Below are 19466 nucleotides of genomic sequence, written 5' to 3'. Positions count from 1 at the left end.
TACGTCGTAGACGCCATGTTTTAGCAATTGCCAGGCGGCGATGCGTGCGGTTGCGATCATGATCATCATCATCTCAACAGCGATGTTAGCCACTCTAGCGAAGTGAATGTTTTGTGGAGTCTTTGTGCCATTTGGATGTCGGCTGGCGAGCATTGTGCGATTCGGTGCGACTGCTCCATTTGTCTCCTGTCTCCGCTTGAGTGTCTTCCCTGTGAATTAGTTGATTGAGGTGTGCTTGGAAGGAAGATGCCGAAGTACAAGAGCTTGTCCCTGCACGAAAAGGTGTGCTTAACTGAAGAGGCCAGCAAGTCGACGGCGTCGAAAACGGCTCTCGCCGAAAAGCACCACGTGCCTCTGTCAACGCTGTGCAACATCATCAAGAATAAGGAGAAAATTCTCGATGCTTACAGCAAGACGCACTCGTCAAAGCGTACACGAGTATGCCCGCCTACGTACGCCGACGTTGAAGCAGCTCTGATCGACTGGCTGCAGAAAGCCAACGCAGCACACCTTCCTGTGAATGGGACCATATTGCGTGAGAAGGCCAACCAGCTGGCGCTGCAACTTGGACATTCTGAGTTTAAATGCAGCAATGGATGGTTTTGCCGATTTAAGGAGCACAACAACCTGACATTCGTGACTGTTTGTGGCAAGAGTGGCAGCGCGGATCAGTCTGTTGTCGACGGCTGGAAGCAGCACACCTTGGCTCCACTACTCGCCAAGTACGAAGCAGCAGATGTTTACAACCTTGATGAAGCTGCTCTGTTCTACAAAATGTTGCCTACGAAGACGTTCGCTTTGAAGGAGGCAGACATTAAGGGGCGGAAACAGAACAAAGATAGAATCACTGTTTTGTTTGGTGCAAGCATGTGCGGTGAGCACAAGCTGCCACTGCTTGTTATTGGGAAGACAGAAAAGCCTCGTTGTTTCAAAAATGCACGACTGCCATCCAAGGATGACCTGATCTATAAAAACAACAAGAAAGCTTGGATGACGGCTGCACTCTTTGAAGAATACGTGCGGCACCTTGACCGCAAGTTTGCGGCCGCAGGGCGCAGCGTTTTGTTCGTCGTCGATAATTGCCCAGCTCACGGCGACATTCAGAACCTGCAGGCAATCAGGCTGGTCTTTCTACCCCCGAACACGACGTCGCTATCGCAGCCGATGGACCAGGGCGTCATACACCATACCAGGAAAATATATCGCTACAATTTGTTGAAGCGAATGCTCCTTTGCTATGACAACGGAAAGGAGTATAACATTGACCTCCTCGGTGGTATTTGCCTCATTGTTCACGCATGGAGGCAGGTGGAGGCCACCGTTATTCGACGGTGTTTTGAGCACGCCGGTTTTGTGAAAGAAGAGGCAACCTCCGCTGAGTTTGCTGTCACCGCTGTCACTTGCCCGTTTGATGAAGAAGGGGAGACTCTCTGCGCTCGATATGAGGCTTTGCACGCGGACGAGGAGTGCACTCCAATCGGATTCTCCGAGTACGCAAATGTCGAGTGCACAGTGCAGACGTGTTACGCCGACATCGACAGCGAGATAGCTGCGAGATCGACCGATTCGGCCTCTAATGTTGACAGCGATGACGAGCCCTCCCGAGCACCCCCTTTGGCGGATGTCATCGATGCCTTGAGTGTTGTGCGCAGCTTCGTCGAGTGCAACGGCGGCGAGGCTGAGATGCTGCGCCTCATTGACAGGCTGGAAAATATGACTTTCAGTGCTGGGAACTACCGAACGCGTCAGTCACGCATGGAGGAATTTTTCTCCAAGTAGGCTGACTTGCCACAATAAAGGTGTGACTTCCGTACATCACGTTTTCTGGCTGATTTCTTTGATTTCGCGCTGTTTCGGATAATTGGGAATCCCGCTTAATTGGGATATTTTTCTCGGTCCCGAGGCCTTCGAATTAACGAGGTTTTACTGTACAATATGCAGTTTTTAAAACATCAGACATTTCATGTGCTTGGTTGGAGCAAGCTGAGAGAGTTACATGGTAAATCAGCAAAAGGTTCGACAAAATATCATCTGGCGAGGAGCGAACATTGTAGAAAAACTGAGCACTCGCGAAAATAGGGAGCAAAAGAAAAGAAAGAAAAACTATTTAATCTGACGTTTCAGAACCCATACGGGTTTCGAAACCTCTGATTAGTTTTCTTTCGCTCCGCATTTTTTCGAGTGCTCAGTTTTTCTGCAAAGTAAATCAGCATATCACAATAGTCTGGAATCTGAACACTATGCAATAAAACAAGAATGGATATTCTAAACCCATTTGTGCTTTTGCCCACACTTCTTTTTTTGGTAAAGTAGCGGTAGGTAGTGGCGTTAGTTCAATATCTTGGGCACACACCCGCACTGCTAAAATGGATGCCTGCTTGCAGACATCCATTTCACCTCGTCATAGACAGGTTCACTGTAAAAATGATTTCACTTCTAAATTGTAAATTACTCTTGCACAATACTAAGAGCTTGCGAAGTGAGAAGACACTTGGCACGCAAGAAAGGGCTAGACAGGTGGCGCCACCCATAGAGTTTCCTACAATACTTACTAGAGGGAACTCTGGCGCTAGTGTCTATGGGAGCTGCAACGCATAGCGCTTCAGCCAGCATGGCAGTGATGGGTAGTACACAAATTTGTCTAAACTTCGTTCTTTCGGCTCCGTTTGGCTGCGCGTCGCCTGCATCCGCTTTGTCACAAAACAAAGTTCAGCAAAAGTCAGCAGTTCCACTTCACCACTTCTACTTTTTTAGGCTCACCAAACCAAACCTGGTCACGAAGTTCACAACGGTCTATTCTTTTATCCGAAACAAACGCCAAAACACAGCAGTAAACAACGTCACAAATACGTTTGAAGCCGTAAGTACGAAGACTAGGCAAATTTGTGTACTACCCATCATTCCCATGGTAGCTGAATGATTGCAGCACCAGAGTCCCCTCTAGTTAATTTTAGGAAACTCTATGGTGCCACCACCTTGAAGGTCCTGCACTGGCTTGGCTTGGCTTGACATCTTAAATTTTAAACTGCTTCTGCCGAGGCCTGTGTAATTATTTACCTGTGCAGCTGGATTACAATGTGCTCCTGCCAGAGATTTGCGTGGCCAAGCTATGAAAACGTATTTTAAAATACACTCAAACCTCATTATAACAGTCACATCTGCCACGAAAATAACTGTTTTATCTGAAAATTCGTTAAACGTTTATTTGTAACACTGTCGCTATGACAAGACTATTCTTCATTTACTTTGTTATAAGCGATAATTCGTTATATCCACGTTCGTGATATCGAGGTTTGAGTGTATGTGAGATTGCACTGACATATGGCATATGAGTTTCAGTAGGCAATCTCATCAATGGCATTTAGACCTTGATAACTCTTCTGATAAGGAACCTATGATGGGGAAATTAGCAACACCGTAGTTAAAAACCATTTCTAATGAAACCCACAGACAGTGAAGCCAAGAAAAGTATAGCAGCATTATTTGTAGTCTTTAAATATAATCACAACTTTCCGCTGGTGGGGACCGAAACTACAATCTTCCGGAAAACACGACCAATGCTCAACCAGTTGAGCTACGGCAGCGGTTGTCCTCGCATCCACTTTACCGCGGCCATAGCCCCGGCCCTCACAGTCCCTAGTTCATCTGTTGTCGTAAGCGACTCCAAAACAGCCGGAATTTCGGAGTGGGCAGCGTTTCTAAGTCGGCCCTTTCCCTGCTTTTGGCCCATCCCGTTGATCAAATTGTAGCACTAATTGTGCACAAAAATCTTGCAGTGTGAGCCAATGCCGCTCACACTCCCGGGTTGAGACTACCGCAGTAATAAATTCTCAGTAAAGGGAAATCTCTTAAATGGAACTTCTGCTTAATTGGAAGAACTGCTTCTAATACGGTTGGTTTCATGCTTGAATTTCGCACCCCTGTTCCTGTCTCAGTAAATGGAACATTTTTTTTTCTGGTCCCTTCCGGTACCGTTTAACGAGAGTGTCCTGTAATGTCTCCTATACCTTCCTGGGCTTTATTGTTAATTTCATTAGGTTGTATGCATCAAAGAAACGATAAGTTTTCTTCGTTAGGCTGACTTGGTTATTTTAGTGAGCTCAGTTTTTTTTATGATGATCTGATTACCCCCATTCTTTTTTCTCCCTCCCCCTCCACCTTGTGTTCGTGCGGCCAACCACTGCGTGCTCTTCCCACACCTGCCTCGCGGTGCTTCTCTCCTCCCTCCGTCGTCGTGGCGCCACCCGACACAGCAGCAGGGAGCGCAACCGTGACGGCGAGCACTCAGTCCCGGACGTATGTAACCCACTCTGGGGGAAAAAGTGCACATGCAAAAACCCCTACTCCTACTCCTCCTCTACTACTACTACTCTGCGTCAGATTTGCGCCTTCTGTGCTCCCGTTGTATGTCTTGCGCTGTTGATGATGATGTCTAGCCCCCTCTATCCCGTCGCGGCCACTTTGCACGAAGAGGGAAGAGTGCGTCCGCAGACCTGTCGACGGCGGCACCGCCCCCTTGGTCGCTGGTCAAGGAGCGCGCTTTGCGTGCGGCCTCCCTTCGCTCGGGAGGAGGCCCGCCTTGCATGCTTTTAAAGCAGGTGCTTCCGCAGCACCCGCTCTTTAGTTGTGCGGGTGTCGCTATGTAGATTACGGGTCTTGCAATGTAGATTGGGGGGGACTAGTTATGAGTTGTGTGCTTCGATGCATGTATGAAACACTCAATGGAGGAGCTTGTGTGTTCCGTCCTTTTCGGTTATTTTTGTGTGTTTGTAGTTGTTGCACACAATTGAATAGTTCTTCAACGTACGGTACCACGCAGTTCCTTCTGCTTCACGAGGTGTGACTGCCGAGATTTGTCGAGCTATTAGTAGAGAGTATGCTGCATTACACTGTGTGGCTGGTATTTAAGAGCATATCTGCTACAGTGCTAATCTAATCTTAGAAGAGATAAACTGCTTCTTACAGGCTTGGCTCTTCAAGGCTTTGTTTTACTTGCTGTGTCAGGCCTTGATAGACTAGATTTCACAGGGTGTGATAATCGACGGGGCAGGTTTCGCATGCATTCTTTACCTTACTTGAAATGCTTGCATAATAGCTCTGCAAGTGCTTGTAGGGCAACTTTGTGTATTTGTCTTGTAGTTTCAAAGCCACCAATTTGTAGTGTGCAGTAGTAGCCTTTGGTAGCGTTAGTGTTGCCACTAAGCCTCTTGAGATTTGAAACGATTTGAGATTGATACCTCTGTTTTAGTATTTCCTACGACTCGACCTTTGAACGTGCACTGTTGAAACAGTCTCTTTTGTGACGCGTCGTCGAGCCGAATGTGGATTGGATGACTGTTACACGACAGTTTTTCTTCCTTGCGCGCGCATCATGATGTGCATTGCCATTGTTATTTAAAACTGCCTCATTGTGCTAGGAACTTGTGGGCAGCTTTTGGGTGCCTCGTGGGCTTCAACTATTGAACCAAAGAGTCGTCGGAAATGTTCCTTCTGCAGTTCACTTTTTTTTTTCTCAAACACTGCCTGATTGGTGAGACATGACACACTTTTCTTATGCTGTATTCCAAACTGATATGCCAATATACATACGTCAGTCTTCAAACACACATGCCAATACCTCTGCGCACATTATTGCTCTTGCACATGTTTAAAATATGGGTAACCGTTCAAAGACTGTAGGAGTTAATTTGCGATGTGCAGCCCTAGTTATCGCCTGCCGCAGGGAAGTTCCGTCAGGTTGCGTTCAATTTTTGTTGTTTCGAAAGCTTAGCCAGCTGAAGCGTCAAAGTCCAGAGGTAATATGTGGCCACTGACATATTACTGCATGCATAGGCCAGTGTCTGCTCGCGTCATTCTAGCTTGGGTAACACGTCGCGCAGCTAAGCTCAACGTTGCCGACTCCGTTCCCAGCGGCTGCCTATTGACGCCAAAATGCGAAGGACACAGGTGTGCTTAGATTTTAGTGCACGTTGAAGGACCCCAGGTTGTCGAAATTTGTCGGGAATCCCTTACTGTGGCGTGCCACAATAGTATCGTGGTTTTTGCGCTTAAAGCCTCTTTAAGTTATTATTGTGCAGAACTGGGCTTGCTCTTTTGCGAGGACCGGTGCTTACAGTGTTTACAGTGTATAGCTATAAGCCCGACAAAATGATCTGATATTCCATGCACTCTGTTTCAAATGCAATTTCATACTTTTTAGAATGATGCTGCATATTCTATGTCGTTCATAATCAACCTTGCATCATGCTCTACCTCTAAAGATGCTTGGAAATGGAATTGCTCACCACAGCGTTCCCAACTGCACGTGTGCCCTCCAAGAACTTTTTTTTTTTGTTTGTATGTTGACACATGTATTGTGAGGGACTTGCATTGTGTTACTGCTTAACCCTTTCTGTGCTGGAAGCAAACCAAAATAGTTGTTTATTACTTTCAAAATCTGTTTACTTGGAAGGTTTCATAAGCTTAGCTGCTTTGTTTATAGTGACTGGGATGTGGACTCCAGTGAGGTTGTGAACTGATTACTGATCTGAAACTGATTACTGTACTCTTTACGGAAAGTGACAGGCCCGGAAAGGCACTGCGGCCTTAGCAAGCGGCAGAGGTCTTTATGACATGGGTTTTGAAGCCATCCCTATTTAAGGGGAGATGACATCAAAGAAATTGCGCGACGAAAACACTGACAGAGGAAGACAAGTACAAACGCAACACAGCGGAGATGCTGCTCGGAAAATTTTTTCTTTTAGTATTTGTCACAGCTCAGTGAAACTTTCACCATTTATAGAGTTCGAGCTCCTCTTTTGAAATCTGTTTTATTTTTATTTTTTCGATAGCTCATTTGGTTAATTTTTTGCAGCCCATGCATTTGTGAAAACCGTGCATTTTTGTGCAAGTTTAGGCGGCAATAGTGAGCACCAAAAAAACACTAAAAGAATAGCTCGTATTGCTCCTAATGAATTGAGGAATTCAATAAAGCAAGAAAATATAGTGTAACTTATGTGTGTTAGCCTAGAAAAAACATTCCAATGCTGAGTTTCAGTTTTACGTCTTATTTTTGCGTCTAAACAGAAAACCCTAAAATGGTGGTTACAGTATTGAAACAATGTAGGATGTTCAAGGATAGCAAGATGCTATGAATCAATTTACTAGGCGAATTTTAACAAGAGTTAGAGGTCATCAATGTTTACAGAAAAAAAAGCCATTGTCACATACCATACATGTGACCCATTTAAAAAATTTTTGAAATGTATATTGCCCTGAAAATAGGCATATTGCGTAGTGCATGCATTTATCTTTCTGGCAAAGCAAAAATTATGCTGATAGGTCAAATAGAACAGAAGCTATTTATCCTCCATTGTGACAAATGTGTCAAAATTGCTGCTTTGAGAAAACAAGGAAAAACGTTGCAAAACATTTTTATTGGAAAAATACCTATAAAAGCTTAAGAAAATGCACCAGGGCCATAATCTGGATGCATCCCATCCTTATTCCTCCTCTTGGCCAGCTTCCTCACATTCTCAGATGCTTCTCTTTTTTTGTTGGAGCTGGCAGTCCGTCGGCGGTCTTTCTCTCTTGCTTTCAAAGATGCACTGCTGGATATGTTGATGTCCAGCTGCTGTAGAATGGCAGCTGATGCATTTAGGTTTCCAGTGTTGAAGCGTAGCACAGCCTCTGCAGCAGCAGCTTCCACGGCAAAAAGAGAAGCGTGCTGCTCCTTCGACGCCAAACTCCAAATCACTGAGTGAAGGCTCTCATTAGAATTTTGTGTCTTGCCTTGCTGGCATCTTTGGAGCAGGGCCTTTTCGGAAAGTCTGGTATAGACCGGCAACATTGCTTCGGCAACCTCCTTTGGCAAATTGTAGCGGTGTCGAGGTTCTGGGTCACCTTTTGCTTTCGCAACGTTGTGATGACACCACGAATCAGCACCAGCTGGGCACAGACTGTGGTCTGAACACACGTCGGTGGATGTAATGTGCTTGTACGTGGCCATTACAGCCTTTTGCATGTCGTCCACATCATCATTAGATTTGAGTGCCCAGCCGTAATATGCGCTGAGCCGAGTGATAAGCTCATTCGTCAGCCGACCTCTCCCACCGAGGCTTTGCTTGCCCTCTCCGTGTTGTTTTTGCACTAAATTTCTTAGTGCCGTCCCCATGCGCTTTTGGACATGGTTAACACAGTCTTCCTTCTCAATGTCGATGAAGCCGTACACTTTCGCTTCCTTGATGGCACCAAATGTACGGCTGTCACCGTCACACAAAATAGTTGTGTATCTCAATCCGTGTCGATCAAGTGACCTCTGAAAAAGGAGGAGCCCCGCTTCCACCTCCATGTGACCGGCTTTGCTGTCGGTATTCTTCTGACACTGGTGTGTCGCCTTCCACTCGGCGTAGCCATCCGAATCAGGCTTTGGTCCTACTACACACCCCAAACAAAAGTTAGACAGCACAACATAGTCTGACACATACCCAGTGAAGAGCTCTATAACCGCACCGACGCCTATACAGTCGACGTCCGATTTCCCGGACCCTCAAGGGACCGCGAAAACATCCGGAAAATCGGGCAGTCCGGAAAAACGAATGCACGTGAAAACGCACATTTTTGGTAGGTATTTTTCGCTGACGGAGAGGGTCACAGCCGGAGTACAAGATTCCCATAGCAATTCAGCCAATGCATTGTTTAGGTGGCTCTGAAAAGAGCCGTTTATAAAAAAAAAAATACGACGTGGCCGGCACTACCTCATAGGTCAGCACTTGGGCGCAAAGAAGTCGCTTATTTTCTTTTGCATGGTCCGCTTGCCCGCGATTATGTCTGCCTCAATTTCAGTCAACGTCATGTTGCCGCTGTACACCAATGACAGTGTCATCAGTGCTCGCGTCAACTCCGTGTTCGTTGGCTGTGTAGGAGCTGGCTCTTCGTTCTCGGTGTCGGCATCGGAATCCTCCGTAACTTGATGAATGATTTCGTCATCGGTCAACTCCGCACATAGCTCGAGGTCTTTGTCAGCGTCGGCGAAGCCCTCAAGGGTTATCTCGGCTGGAATCAACACGCCGCCAGCGCGCAGATCGTCGAAGGCAACGTCCGCGGATGGCAGTTCGTCATCGTGAGCCTACGAGGTGGCTTTGTGCGCTTCGAAGGCGCGGACAAAGACTGAAGGAGCAGTCGGTGCCATTGCTGTAAACGGCGAATCCGCTCGTCGAAAAGCGCAGCACGAAACAGCTAGGAACTCGGTGGATGCTGAAGGTCGGGAAACATGATCACTGAAGGTAGCGCGCAGCAGCAAACGATCAACCACAGACACGACCGCAGAGCTGGCACAGCTGACAAAACAACACGTGAACGAACACAGGGAGGTTTGGCTTGGCTAAGCTACGGCTGGCAATGGATTGACACGTGCGGTTTCGAGGTTACGGCAGCCGCGGCGCGGTGCGGCGTTGCTGCTGATGCGCGGGTTCAAGGATATGAAAATGAAAACAACCAAAATGGCGGCGTCGGTGGTGACTTTGGGTCGGCGGTTAACAGTAAAAAGTCCGGGAAATCGGATGGCGAAGGCTATAAGCGTCCGGAATTTCGGACTTTTTAATACATTGACTCTACGGGGAACTTGACGGTGCCACAGATGAGTCCGGGAAATCGGGCATGTCCAGAATTTCGGGCGTCCGGGAAATCGGACGTCGACTGTATGTGAGGAGTGGCCGCGGGTCATCCAGGTACCGTCATAGGACACTGCTATGTTTCCTCGATGTCCGAAGCATAGGTCCTCGTACAACGAGGCCACTTTCACAGCGCACTGGCTCATAGCCACCTTGGCTGCTTGCGTGGCTGCAGGTGCCAGAGTCTGCTTTAGATGCCGCTGAAAAGTGCTGTGATGCATGCCACTATGGGACAATCCCATTGCCGCAAATACATCATTCATCGCTGTCTGGCCGTTTCCAGTTGAAACCATCGCTCTCGCGTAGCCAGGAGGTTGATTTCAAATGGGTTATAAGTCTTCTTGCCGTCAGTTCGAGGCGAGCTCCATTCGGCCCCGATCGCTCCACAATTGTCGCACACGACAGTCAGCTTCACTGCAAGTCCGTAGTCGTGATCGCCCCTCACTATTCGCGCTGGCCCGTGACAAGACTCGCAACGCAAATGTCGAAGGAGCGAGTTCATGCACTCCATATTTACTATCAAGTAAGGAGGAGGCTCATCTAACACTGGCGCCGTTGCCGCACCGCTTGCATCTGTAAAGCGCTCAATCTTTCGTGCTGTCGCCGACACCAACGAAAGATCCTCAAGCGTGGCAGTCTCGCGGGCGCGCGCCTCGCGCACTTCACTGGCACCGATCACATCAGCGTCTACCCTGAAACGGCCGGAGTCGACATCGCGCGCGCTGTCAGGGAGGCGCGTGTCTACGCACTCTTCTCCGTTCCCTATAGCATCAGCGCGGTCATAGTCCACAGAGCGTACGCTATCCGGGGAACCCGTCTCGCGCACTCCTCTGTTGACGATAACATCAGTACTCGTGCGGCCAGCGTCCACGCCGGGCACGCACGAGGAATCGTCTACGGCCACGTCGACGTTATCAGACGATGTCGGAGCTTGCTCGCGCGATGCACTAGCAGCACCATTGGGATTTCTACCCCTGCCTTTCTTCCGTGAACGGCCAAAATGATGCTTCGACCGGAACTTTTTCGCACCGCCGGGCATAGCGAACCGCACCAAAATATTCTAGCACACTGACCGCACGAACACGTTAGGGATAAGACACCATCGCAAGAGCGATACCTTTTCAAAATGGCGGCTGACACTGCCATCAAGTTTTCCTGGCCAATAGAGAAGCGCCATTTTGGTCACGTGCGTCAGGCAACCAATGGAGTCGCACATAGCGCGTGATTTTGCTTCGCTTTTTTTTGCCATTTCTTGCTTCCGCGTGGGGCACATGGTTGCTTACTGAAAAAAAGAGAAAAGCTGGAAACGTGACCTTTCAAACAAGACCAAAATGGCGCTGGTGGAGCGCATAGTTCGCGTGCTGTCGGCGGTTGAAGTAAGGCTAGTTTAGACTTCAATTTAAAGGTCCGCTTGCGCGTAGTTGCTCTTTTTATCTCTTATAACTCTGGAAATAAATAGAATTTCGAAGCCAAAATTTGCTGATAGATGCAGAAGGGCCTCGAGAGCGCGAAAATGATGAGAGAGAAAATGCGATTTTTGGGCCGATTTTCGACTTTTAAGTGCCGCGTCCCCCCTTAACAGTATGATTCAGTTTTTAATGCTGATTTTAAAAATGTAATTATTTTTTTCCTATGTGAATTAGTTTTTGAGATATCTTAAAATTAATTCCCCATGTTTGCAGGTACGGTACACAAGAAATTTGTATTAGAGAGCAACCATTGACACATGCCTAGATACTAATGAACATAAGGCACACAGGGATAGGAATGCTTTTTTGATCTGATGACCTTTAGCTAGGTTCTAGCACCTTGAATTTTAGTGTTGCAGACACACCCACTTTATGCTCCAATTTTGTGCAAAATATAAAATTTTTGAAGATATTATTAGAAAATTCACAAATACCACTGTGTGCGCTACAGATAGAGCTGCATGTCACAACAAAAATGACAGTCCTAGCTGCTCTGAAGGCAGAGATATCTTTCTGGCAAGTTTTGCAACCGCAGCAATATTTGAATCCTGAGAAATCATAAAAAACACAAGTCCATTTTGGACAAACCCTAGCATGGAATAGTCGTGTATTTACAATAATTTACAATTTCAGCATTCTCAGTAGGCACCAGGCAGGTAGTCCTATTGCTTTGAGTCCCCAAATGCCTTTTTTTTTCAACGCCCACTGCATGTTTTCTGCAGAGGCACGCTTGCGAGCTGATGCTGTTGATCTGCGACGGTCTTTTTCTGCCATGTGTTTTTTAGCCGAGGGTCCAGGATTGACCTTCAGCTCCTTCAGGATTGCTGCTGAGGCTGCTTCATTCCCTGCATTGAATTTTAACACAGCCTCAGCCACAGCAACTTGGATGGAAAGCAGTGATGCATGCCGCTCTTTCGCTGAGTGTGCCCAAACAAGGGAATGGAGGCTCTCGTTGCTATTCTGAGTCTTCCCCCGCTGGCACCGCTCAGGAAGCCTCTCATCTGACAAGCGTTCGTAGATGGGTAAAAGGGCCTTGCAGACATGAGGTGGCAAGTTGTAGCGATGCTTGGGAACAGGCTCGCCTTTTGCTGTGTCCCCATTTTGGCGGCACCACGAATCTTTGCCTGTTGGGCACAAACTGTGATTGGACACTTCATCATTAGAGGTGACATGGCGATAGGTGGCCATGACAGCTCTGTGTATGGCCTTCACGTCGCCTTTGTTGGTCTTCAGTGCCCAGCCATAATAGGAACTGGGCTTGGTAACCAGGTCACCAGTCAGTTTTCCCCGGCCACCAAGACTCAGTTCCGGCCCCCTTTTCCTTGGCTTCATCCAAACCACTTGGAACCACTCTTTTCACCATCGCTTTGTTCATGAACGCCTTTTTATTTGCGCGGATGATCACGTTCTTAGGGTATTGCTCATTTGTCGGGAGGGTTTTGCGGCGAAATACAATGTACGGCCGCAGTTTTGTCCCATCTGCCGTGCAGCACAGCATCACGGTGAACCGTGTGTGCTCATGACCTGTTGTCAACAGGCGCACGTCCTTTGCCCCTTTGGTTGTGACTCGTTCGACTGGGCATGTCAAAGTAGACTGGGGTTTGGTCAGCGTTCCCTATCTGGCCTAGAATGTAATTTTTCTGACAATGTTTTAACACGTAACGCTGGAACTCTACCAGCTGTTCCTCATACTCTGCGGCAAACGCTGACAGATGGTTGTCCTACGACGAAGAGACTCCGTTCTGCCGCATGAACTTTTGGAGCCAGCCCCGACTTGCCTTGAACGTTGACTGGGCAATCCAGTCTCGTTGTGCCAACTGCCGGGCTTTCGTCTGAATATCCGCGAGGCGGTAAATGCAGGAGAAAGATCCTCAGGTCACGTGGGCATAAAGTCACGTGATCAAAGAGATAGCTCATCTAGGTACATCTTCACCTAGGAGCAGAGAGTGTGTCTAGGGACGGTTTAGGTACAACCACCGAACACGCGGAACACGTAGTACAATCGCGTGGTGCGTGATAGGTGTGTGTGAGAGGCATGGACGGGGTGGGCGTGTGTCCATAGCTTCCGAGCTGGCGAGGGGTCAGAGACCCTCCTAATATGCTAAAAAAAAGGGAGTGCGTTTAGCTGATGCATGCGCACGTGGCTCAACATTCACGGTGTGGGTTTCTTACCTTTATACGAGTCAAACGTGAAGTTCTGTACTTCTTCTTTAAATCCATGTTCGTGAACATGGTGCTGACGAAGATCTAGAAGCTTCAAAAAGAACTTTGGACACAAGTCGCACGCGATAGTCCTTCCTTCACCGCACTCGTTTGTTTTTGCTATTGCCAAGGCCTCTTCTCCATGGACATTTTTTATGCGCCTTTTTAAATTGCTCGCATTTGAAAAAGCCTTGTCGCAGAAAGTGCAGATCTTGTCAAGTCTCGTGGAGGTGCTAGCGCGCGCCCCGGCGCTTTCACTGCCATCCATCGAGAGCATCTGACAGGAGAAAAGAATCGCTCTCCGCTAACTCGGGAGACGGGAACGCGAGGCTCACTTGTTGCGGGATCGGCAGGAACTGTAGGTAAACTGGGAAAACTTGGCATCGCCTCATAGGGAATAATCGAGCTCTTGATTTCTCTCGTGGTTGATGCTGCACCGTCCCTAGAATTCCCCAGAAAGCGATGTTATACGGAGCGGTGACGTCTGCATCGAACTAGCCAATGAGAGCGAGGATCACCCTCCTGGCGTTACCGCTTCGCTGAATATCCTCGCAGAAAACTGGGTGGCCTTTGGCACATTCATTCCTCTTCCACATGGAGCCTCAGTTCTTTTTCAAGAGCGTCATGCCTGCCGGTTGCTGGGCCGCGAAAAGCACGATGCCGTCCGTTGTACACGAACAGTCGGTCCCGCTGTTTTCGCCAACCCCTAATCAGCTTCTCATTTACACAGAATTCGTGCTGTGCGGCACAATTCCTCGAGTTCTCGGCAAAAAGTTTCACTTGGCGCTTGAAGTCTGCTGTGTAGCTCTGCCGACGTGACATCGTTGCAACCACGCACAAGCCAGTGCGAACCGTTACTGCCGTCACCCCGTCACGCCGATCGTACAACAAACAAAGAGTGGCGAGACCATGGCTAGGCCTCAGGCCAGTGCCAGTGCGGCTGCGCGCCGGCAGGCGGCACCGCAGCACGGCTAGCGGGCTAGGGACTTCACGGCCTACCTAAGGAAATTGTGGGTTTCATCGCACACAGGGCGGAGCAGCTGCATTTCGCGGGGGCTTTGAAAAGGTGGTATGCGGCTACAACACCAATAACCTTTTTCTTAATTACAGTAGACTCTCAGTAAACGGAACTGCTGCTTAAACGGAACAACTGCATCTAATATAATTGGTTTCATACTTGGATTCTGCACTCCTGTTCATCTCTCAGTAAACGGAACTCCTGTTAAATGGAACACATTTTCTTGGTCCCTTCAGGTTCCGTTTAACGAGAGTCTACTGTACTTGGTCGGAAAAGTTGGTGTGGTCTTTATTCCAGATTTTATGGTATATAATATGCGTATGTAGCAGGAACTGCTTAAAGAACAGCGGGTGTGGCAGTTGAACGCCATAAGCTCGGCGCTCTCTGTTCGTGAATATAGGTCCAGATTCTTTGGTCACGAATATAGGTCGATAGCTGGTTATGAGCAACATTTTCGGGGAAAAAAAGGTCAACCTATATTCAAATAAATACGGTAGGCTTAGTAATGCAGGTACCTTGCAAGGAAGAAAAAGAAGAGTACGCAGAATAAAATGTGGCTCTTGCAAGTCCTCGTCTCCATTGCTGTGTTGCGGCTCCGGCGCAACAGCAGGCGAAGGCGCACGACTGTTACTGGCGCGACTGGCGGGGATGCCGACCTGCCACGAACACGCGAGGTTGGCGTGGAGCGCCTAAGGAGGAAGTCTGCACGCTAAAAGTACTCTTCACACACTCTTCGTTTACAAGTCACCTCGATGCGCCTAGCGACGCGGAAGTGAACATGAATGTCGGAGCGGCGCCCCTTGGCATTCGTACAGTACAATCTCGAAACCGAAACTGGCGAGAAACTTCGCAACACAACACCGTTCCGAGTATTTTGGCAACATGATTTGTGCAGTCTTCCTTTAGAACAGGAACACCTTCATAAACATTCAGTTCCGACACTGCAGTATACACTTTGCTGTCCCCGTCAGACAGAAATGTCATGAACTGCAGAGGTGTGGTATAGAGATCTGTCCTCTTCCATATCTTCACTGCAGCCTCGGTCTCCATTGCATGTGCTGAGCACATCATGTTTTTCTCACACACGGGTGTGTGAAAGGCCTGCCAGATTTCTTCTTCTCCATCATCCAGTGCCTTGTGCCTGCTGCAGCTGAGGCAATAGTTGGACAGCACCTCGTAGTCCAAGCACAGCCACGGGAAATGGCCGTACCCACACCATGATGGCGACGCTCATAGACCTGCCCTCGGGCAGCCGTCAGCTCTCTGGCTTGTGCGAGGTTTTCGGCGGCGGCATGTACTTTTTTTCCAATGGCAGTGAAAGTCTTATGATGCGCTGGTTTCGGAGCACCAAGGATCGCACAAAACCGCACAAGCTGCTCGTGTCTAACGCCGATCGCATGCGCTGCGATCGCAGACATCACGTTCACACCAAAGCTGTACTACGCCCCAGGTGGTAAGAATCTTGCTGTCATTGAATACTGTGACCACTCCGTGGTCGCGAGGTACTCGTAAAATTTGTTGAACGTGTTCGGATGTATTCGGATGGTTACTTCCAATACCTGCTCCTCCTGCCGGGGGGGCAGAGGGGGCGTCCGCCGCCGTCTCGGACATTTCTTCGTCGCCGTCTGTTGTATTGTGTTGTTGACGTTTTGCTGATGATGGTCCTGGCTGTTCCTGATTACCACGTTTCCGTCCGGGTGGCATTCCATAAAGACTCCGTCCTAGCACCTTTTCCTCCACAAGATTTTTCGTACCAAGACCGATAGCTCCCAATGCAGAGTGCCAGTTGCCTGTGGTCACAAAGTCCTTGAAGAACTCGGTGTGTTGGCAGTCTGCAGCAAACACGTCGGCGTCACTTTGGGCACGGGAATAAGCCTCGTCGTGGTGCCTTGCAATGCGGTCGTCCTCGTCTACGGGCTCTCCGTTGTGCAGCCGGTTGCCTGGTCCCAAGTAGCAGTGGCCTGGAAAGAGTGGCATCGTCCTGCTTTCATAAGAACATACGGTAGCGGTGAGCGACAACACCACCAGCTGCAACTGTGAATAAAGCAAAAAGATGCCCCCTTGTTAACGCCTCTATTTAATGAGAGACCTAACCTAACCTAACCTAACTCTGTTAATTTTGTGTGCTGCTGCTGTTGTAGTAGATTAATGCGAAGCATTGGCCAAGTACTCAGGGTTTACAAGAGGACGTTTATTGTTGCCTTGCAAGAGTGTAGTCTGCATCGATTAGGAAGTTTTCATACAAGTGTATCAAAGACATGGGGTGCACTTTCTTGTCGTGACGTTTAAGCATGGGGCACGCCTTCCACTTGTATCTCCACATTCGGTGATTGAATGCTTCATCGTTAGGAAAGACCTCGTTGTTGGACAGCACAATGACGGGCGTTCTTGTGATGGTCTGGTCAGGAGAGTATTTGACTGCAACAGAGTCTACATCACCATCGGATATCTTTTTCACTGTGTCGAAGGCAGCAGATTCACAGTTGGGCTCATTCCACAAGAGGATACGTCGACCCACTGTGTCTTGAAGCGGAAAGTTAGAGAAGCGGTTAAACTTCCGTATAGTTCCTCTGTTAATATAAAAAGAGAGCACAGCATCAAAGAAAAAATTCTTGCCAGCAGTTGGAGGAGACACCACTTCGATGCAGTTTTTCTTGGGGACCATCTTTTCAACGAGCATGTATAAGTTGTTTACAAATTCTGCAATTTCATTGTGGTTTTCATCAAATTGAAAGTTTAACAGTTCAAGAACAGCTTTATATGAGTCTTCGACATTCATATAAAATGAATTTAAGTCACCATGGGGTGCATCAAAGAGTGGCTGTGTGTTTTTGTACAGTTCAACAAAGTCGAGTGTGGTATAGGTGCACAATTCATCATTGAAGACTTGAATGGCCCTTTGCAAATGTTTGTCCTCTAGTCTAATAAATCTCATTTCAGGATCAGACAGCCACTTTGGTGTTCTTACGATGCTAGTTAGCGGCGATGCTGGGTTTTCCCGTAGCCAGTCATAGATGGATTCTTCTTGTGTTCTTTTGACACATTTTCTGGTTTTTGGTGATTGACTCTGTCGTGTGCATAGGCCATCAGTGTTTGTATTGTTTGTCGAACTTCCGCCCGCGTCGTTGCATGCAGTTGTACACGTAGGCTGCGTGTGCAGTATTTCCAGAACTGTTGCGGATTCGTGTCCCGTACTTGTGAATTGTCCCATATCTTCAGTTTGACAGTAAGAGTACCAGTCGGCTCCTCCCACCTTAAAGTATTCCATGAGTCGGGGTTCGCTAACAAATACTTGATGATATAGAAGAAGTCCCATGCAGTAGCGTTTGTAGCCCAAACTGACGAGCGGTTTGGTCTTCGTACGAAGCCAAGGAAAGCAACACACCTGCAACTTCCGTTACTCCAACTACAGTCGTGGAGGACGTGGACGTGTGGGATGCTGATGGCTGCGATTGCATATTGGGTAGATCCGAGTTCGAATCGCTTAATAATTTCATTACAAATGTCCTGAGCTTCTCCGTTGTTTCTGGCGGGAAAGACATCATGCACAATTCTTCGTCGTTTTGGAAAGTCTTGTAACTGCAGTGCCCACAATGGAGGGGGTTGTATATTTTCTGATATTCGACCTCATCCTGATTGTTCATTATCTGTTCTTGGCAGGTTGTCCATGCTTCGATAAGTTTTCTCAAGTTCCTCCACGGTTTCATTAGACTAGCTGGAATTATTTTCGATGCTTGAAGCAGTAAAGTCTTGATTTGGTCCCTGGATACTGAAGGGGTCCGCTCTATGCACGGCTGGTGCAGAAGCCTAGCTCCGGTCCCAGCCGCAAATAGTCGTACCGTACGCGTATCAACGTCCCCTTCCCGTAGCGCGAGTCATCGCAGCTACGACGGGTTCGGGCGAATAAGGCAACAGGCTAGAACAACAAACAACACTTTATTGCTGCGCTAGCAATAACGCGTAAATGTCGCATAGAGGGATAGTCCGCTCTAGTAGAAAACAAAGGGTAACGCTTACACCTTCGGTCGATGTTCGCCTGGCGGGTCTCGGGGCGGTGAGGTGTTACCTCGCAGGTCAGCAGGGCACGAGAGACCGTCTGCCCGTCTGCTCGGTTGTTTTATTCACCTCCCGTGCCCCTCCCCACCGCGAGGGTTGTTTCCCTTGCAGAGCGAGTTCCCTTTCCCGCGAGCCGGGATGCAAGGATTGGCGCGAGGAGTGGCGGGAAAAAAGGGGTTGTCCAGAAAGGGCGACGGTGCTCCTCTCCTAGTGGTCCCTTGGCTCCTGCCGTCAGTTCGCGATCGCGCCTGCCTTAAGGAAAGAAAATGGGCGCGCGTGTTCTCCCACAATACATATTAATTGTCACCAAAAATATTTCTAAAATATAGTGCAGCAGTACCTCATCTTCATTATCCTCTTCGCGGTTTCTCTTCGACATCTTTTCTGAAAAAATGCCGCAAAATCAGTATAAGTACGGTCAATACGAATCGTGGACTTACCGAAAGCAGTAGTGGCGGGAGCAGCAGCAAAAGCAGGAGAGTTTCGGGTGGCTTTAAAGTGGGCCAGCACTTCCGTCGCATGACGGAGATAAGCGACTTGAAGTGTAGTCGGACGAAACGACAGTTGCAGTACATGCGTCATTTCGGCAATAGAGTTCCAAAAACAGTGCCAGCCCTTTTCGTTTACCTGCCAATTCTCGGACAGGCAGCTTGCACCGTCTGCAGTTGGGGCATACTGCGCCGCTGACGAGGTTCTGCATCGCGTCGACCTTGCAAATAAATGTGCTTCTGCGCTCATCTAGGCGCTTGATTTCGTCGTCGAACATCCTTAATTTTTAAACACTGTTTGTAGACTTCTTCTCCTGGTACTGTAAAGAGTTAATCTTTTCTGTAGGTCTGCTTTTCCATTATACCGTATTTACTCGCATAACCCTAGCACTTTTTCTCCCGGAAAACCGATGGAAAGTTGGGGGGTGCCAGAATTACCGTACCGTATTTGTTCGAATATAAAGCGGTCACGATTATAACGCGAGGGAGGAGTTGAAGGACTGAAGAAAAGGAAAAAAAGTTTGCACACTAACATAAGGCGAGAGATCCCGCCAGAAACTTTATTTAAATTCCCACCTTTGAA

At 48.2% G+C, this 19466-nt stretch overlaps 2 protein-coding genes across 4 annotated transcripts in view; one reads left to right on the top strand and one right to left on the bottom strand.

The window, feature by feature from the left end:
- The window catches only part of LOC119399637 (E3 ubiquitin-protein ligase RBBP6), a 108220-nt gene that overhangs the window by 8077 nt on the left and 80677 nt on the right, over positions 1-19466 (top strand). For 2 of the 3 annotated variants that reach the window (XM_037666449.2, XM_037666446.2), the window contains exon 4: positions 4254-4296. In XM_037666449.2, the coding sequence (XP_037522377.1) occupies positions 4254-4296 (43 nt within the window). The remainder of the gene's footprint in view (positions 1-4253; positions 4297-19466) is intronic. The other variant, XM_037666448.2, reaches the window with a different exon arrangement.
- Positions 14708-19433, bottom strand: LOC125759329 (uncharacterized). The gene has a single exon (XM_049417801.1). The coding sequence runs from the start codon at positions 17653-17655 to the stop codon at positions 16531-16533; it is 1125 nt and encodes a 374-aa protein (XP_049273758.1). The 5' UTR covers positions 17656-19433; the 3' UTR covers positions 14708-16530.

This window comes from Rhipicephalus sanguineus, chromosome 7, assembly GCF_013339695.2.
Source record: "Rhipicephalus sanguineus isolate Rsan-2018 chromosome 7, BIME_Rsan_1.4, whole genome shotgun sequence".
NCBI classification, from domain to species: Eukaryota; Metazoa; Arthropoda; class Arachnida; order Ixodida; family Ixodidae; genus Rhipicephalus; species Rhipicephalus sanguineus.
Note: the sequence above shows the minus strand (reverse complement) of the source record. Positions and strands in the feature narration are given on the sequence as shown.

What these genes read in the sequence shown, in the direction of transcription:
- LOC125759329 (XM_049417801.1), bottom strand. Translation starts at nt 17,655, where the DNA reads ATGGGACTTCTTCTATATCATCAAGTATTTGTTAGCGAACCCCGACTC.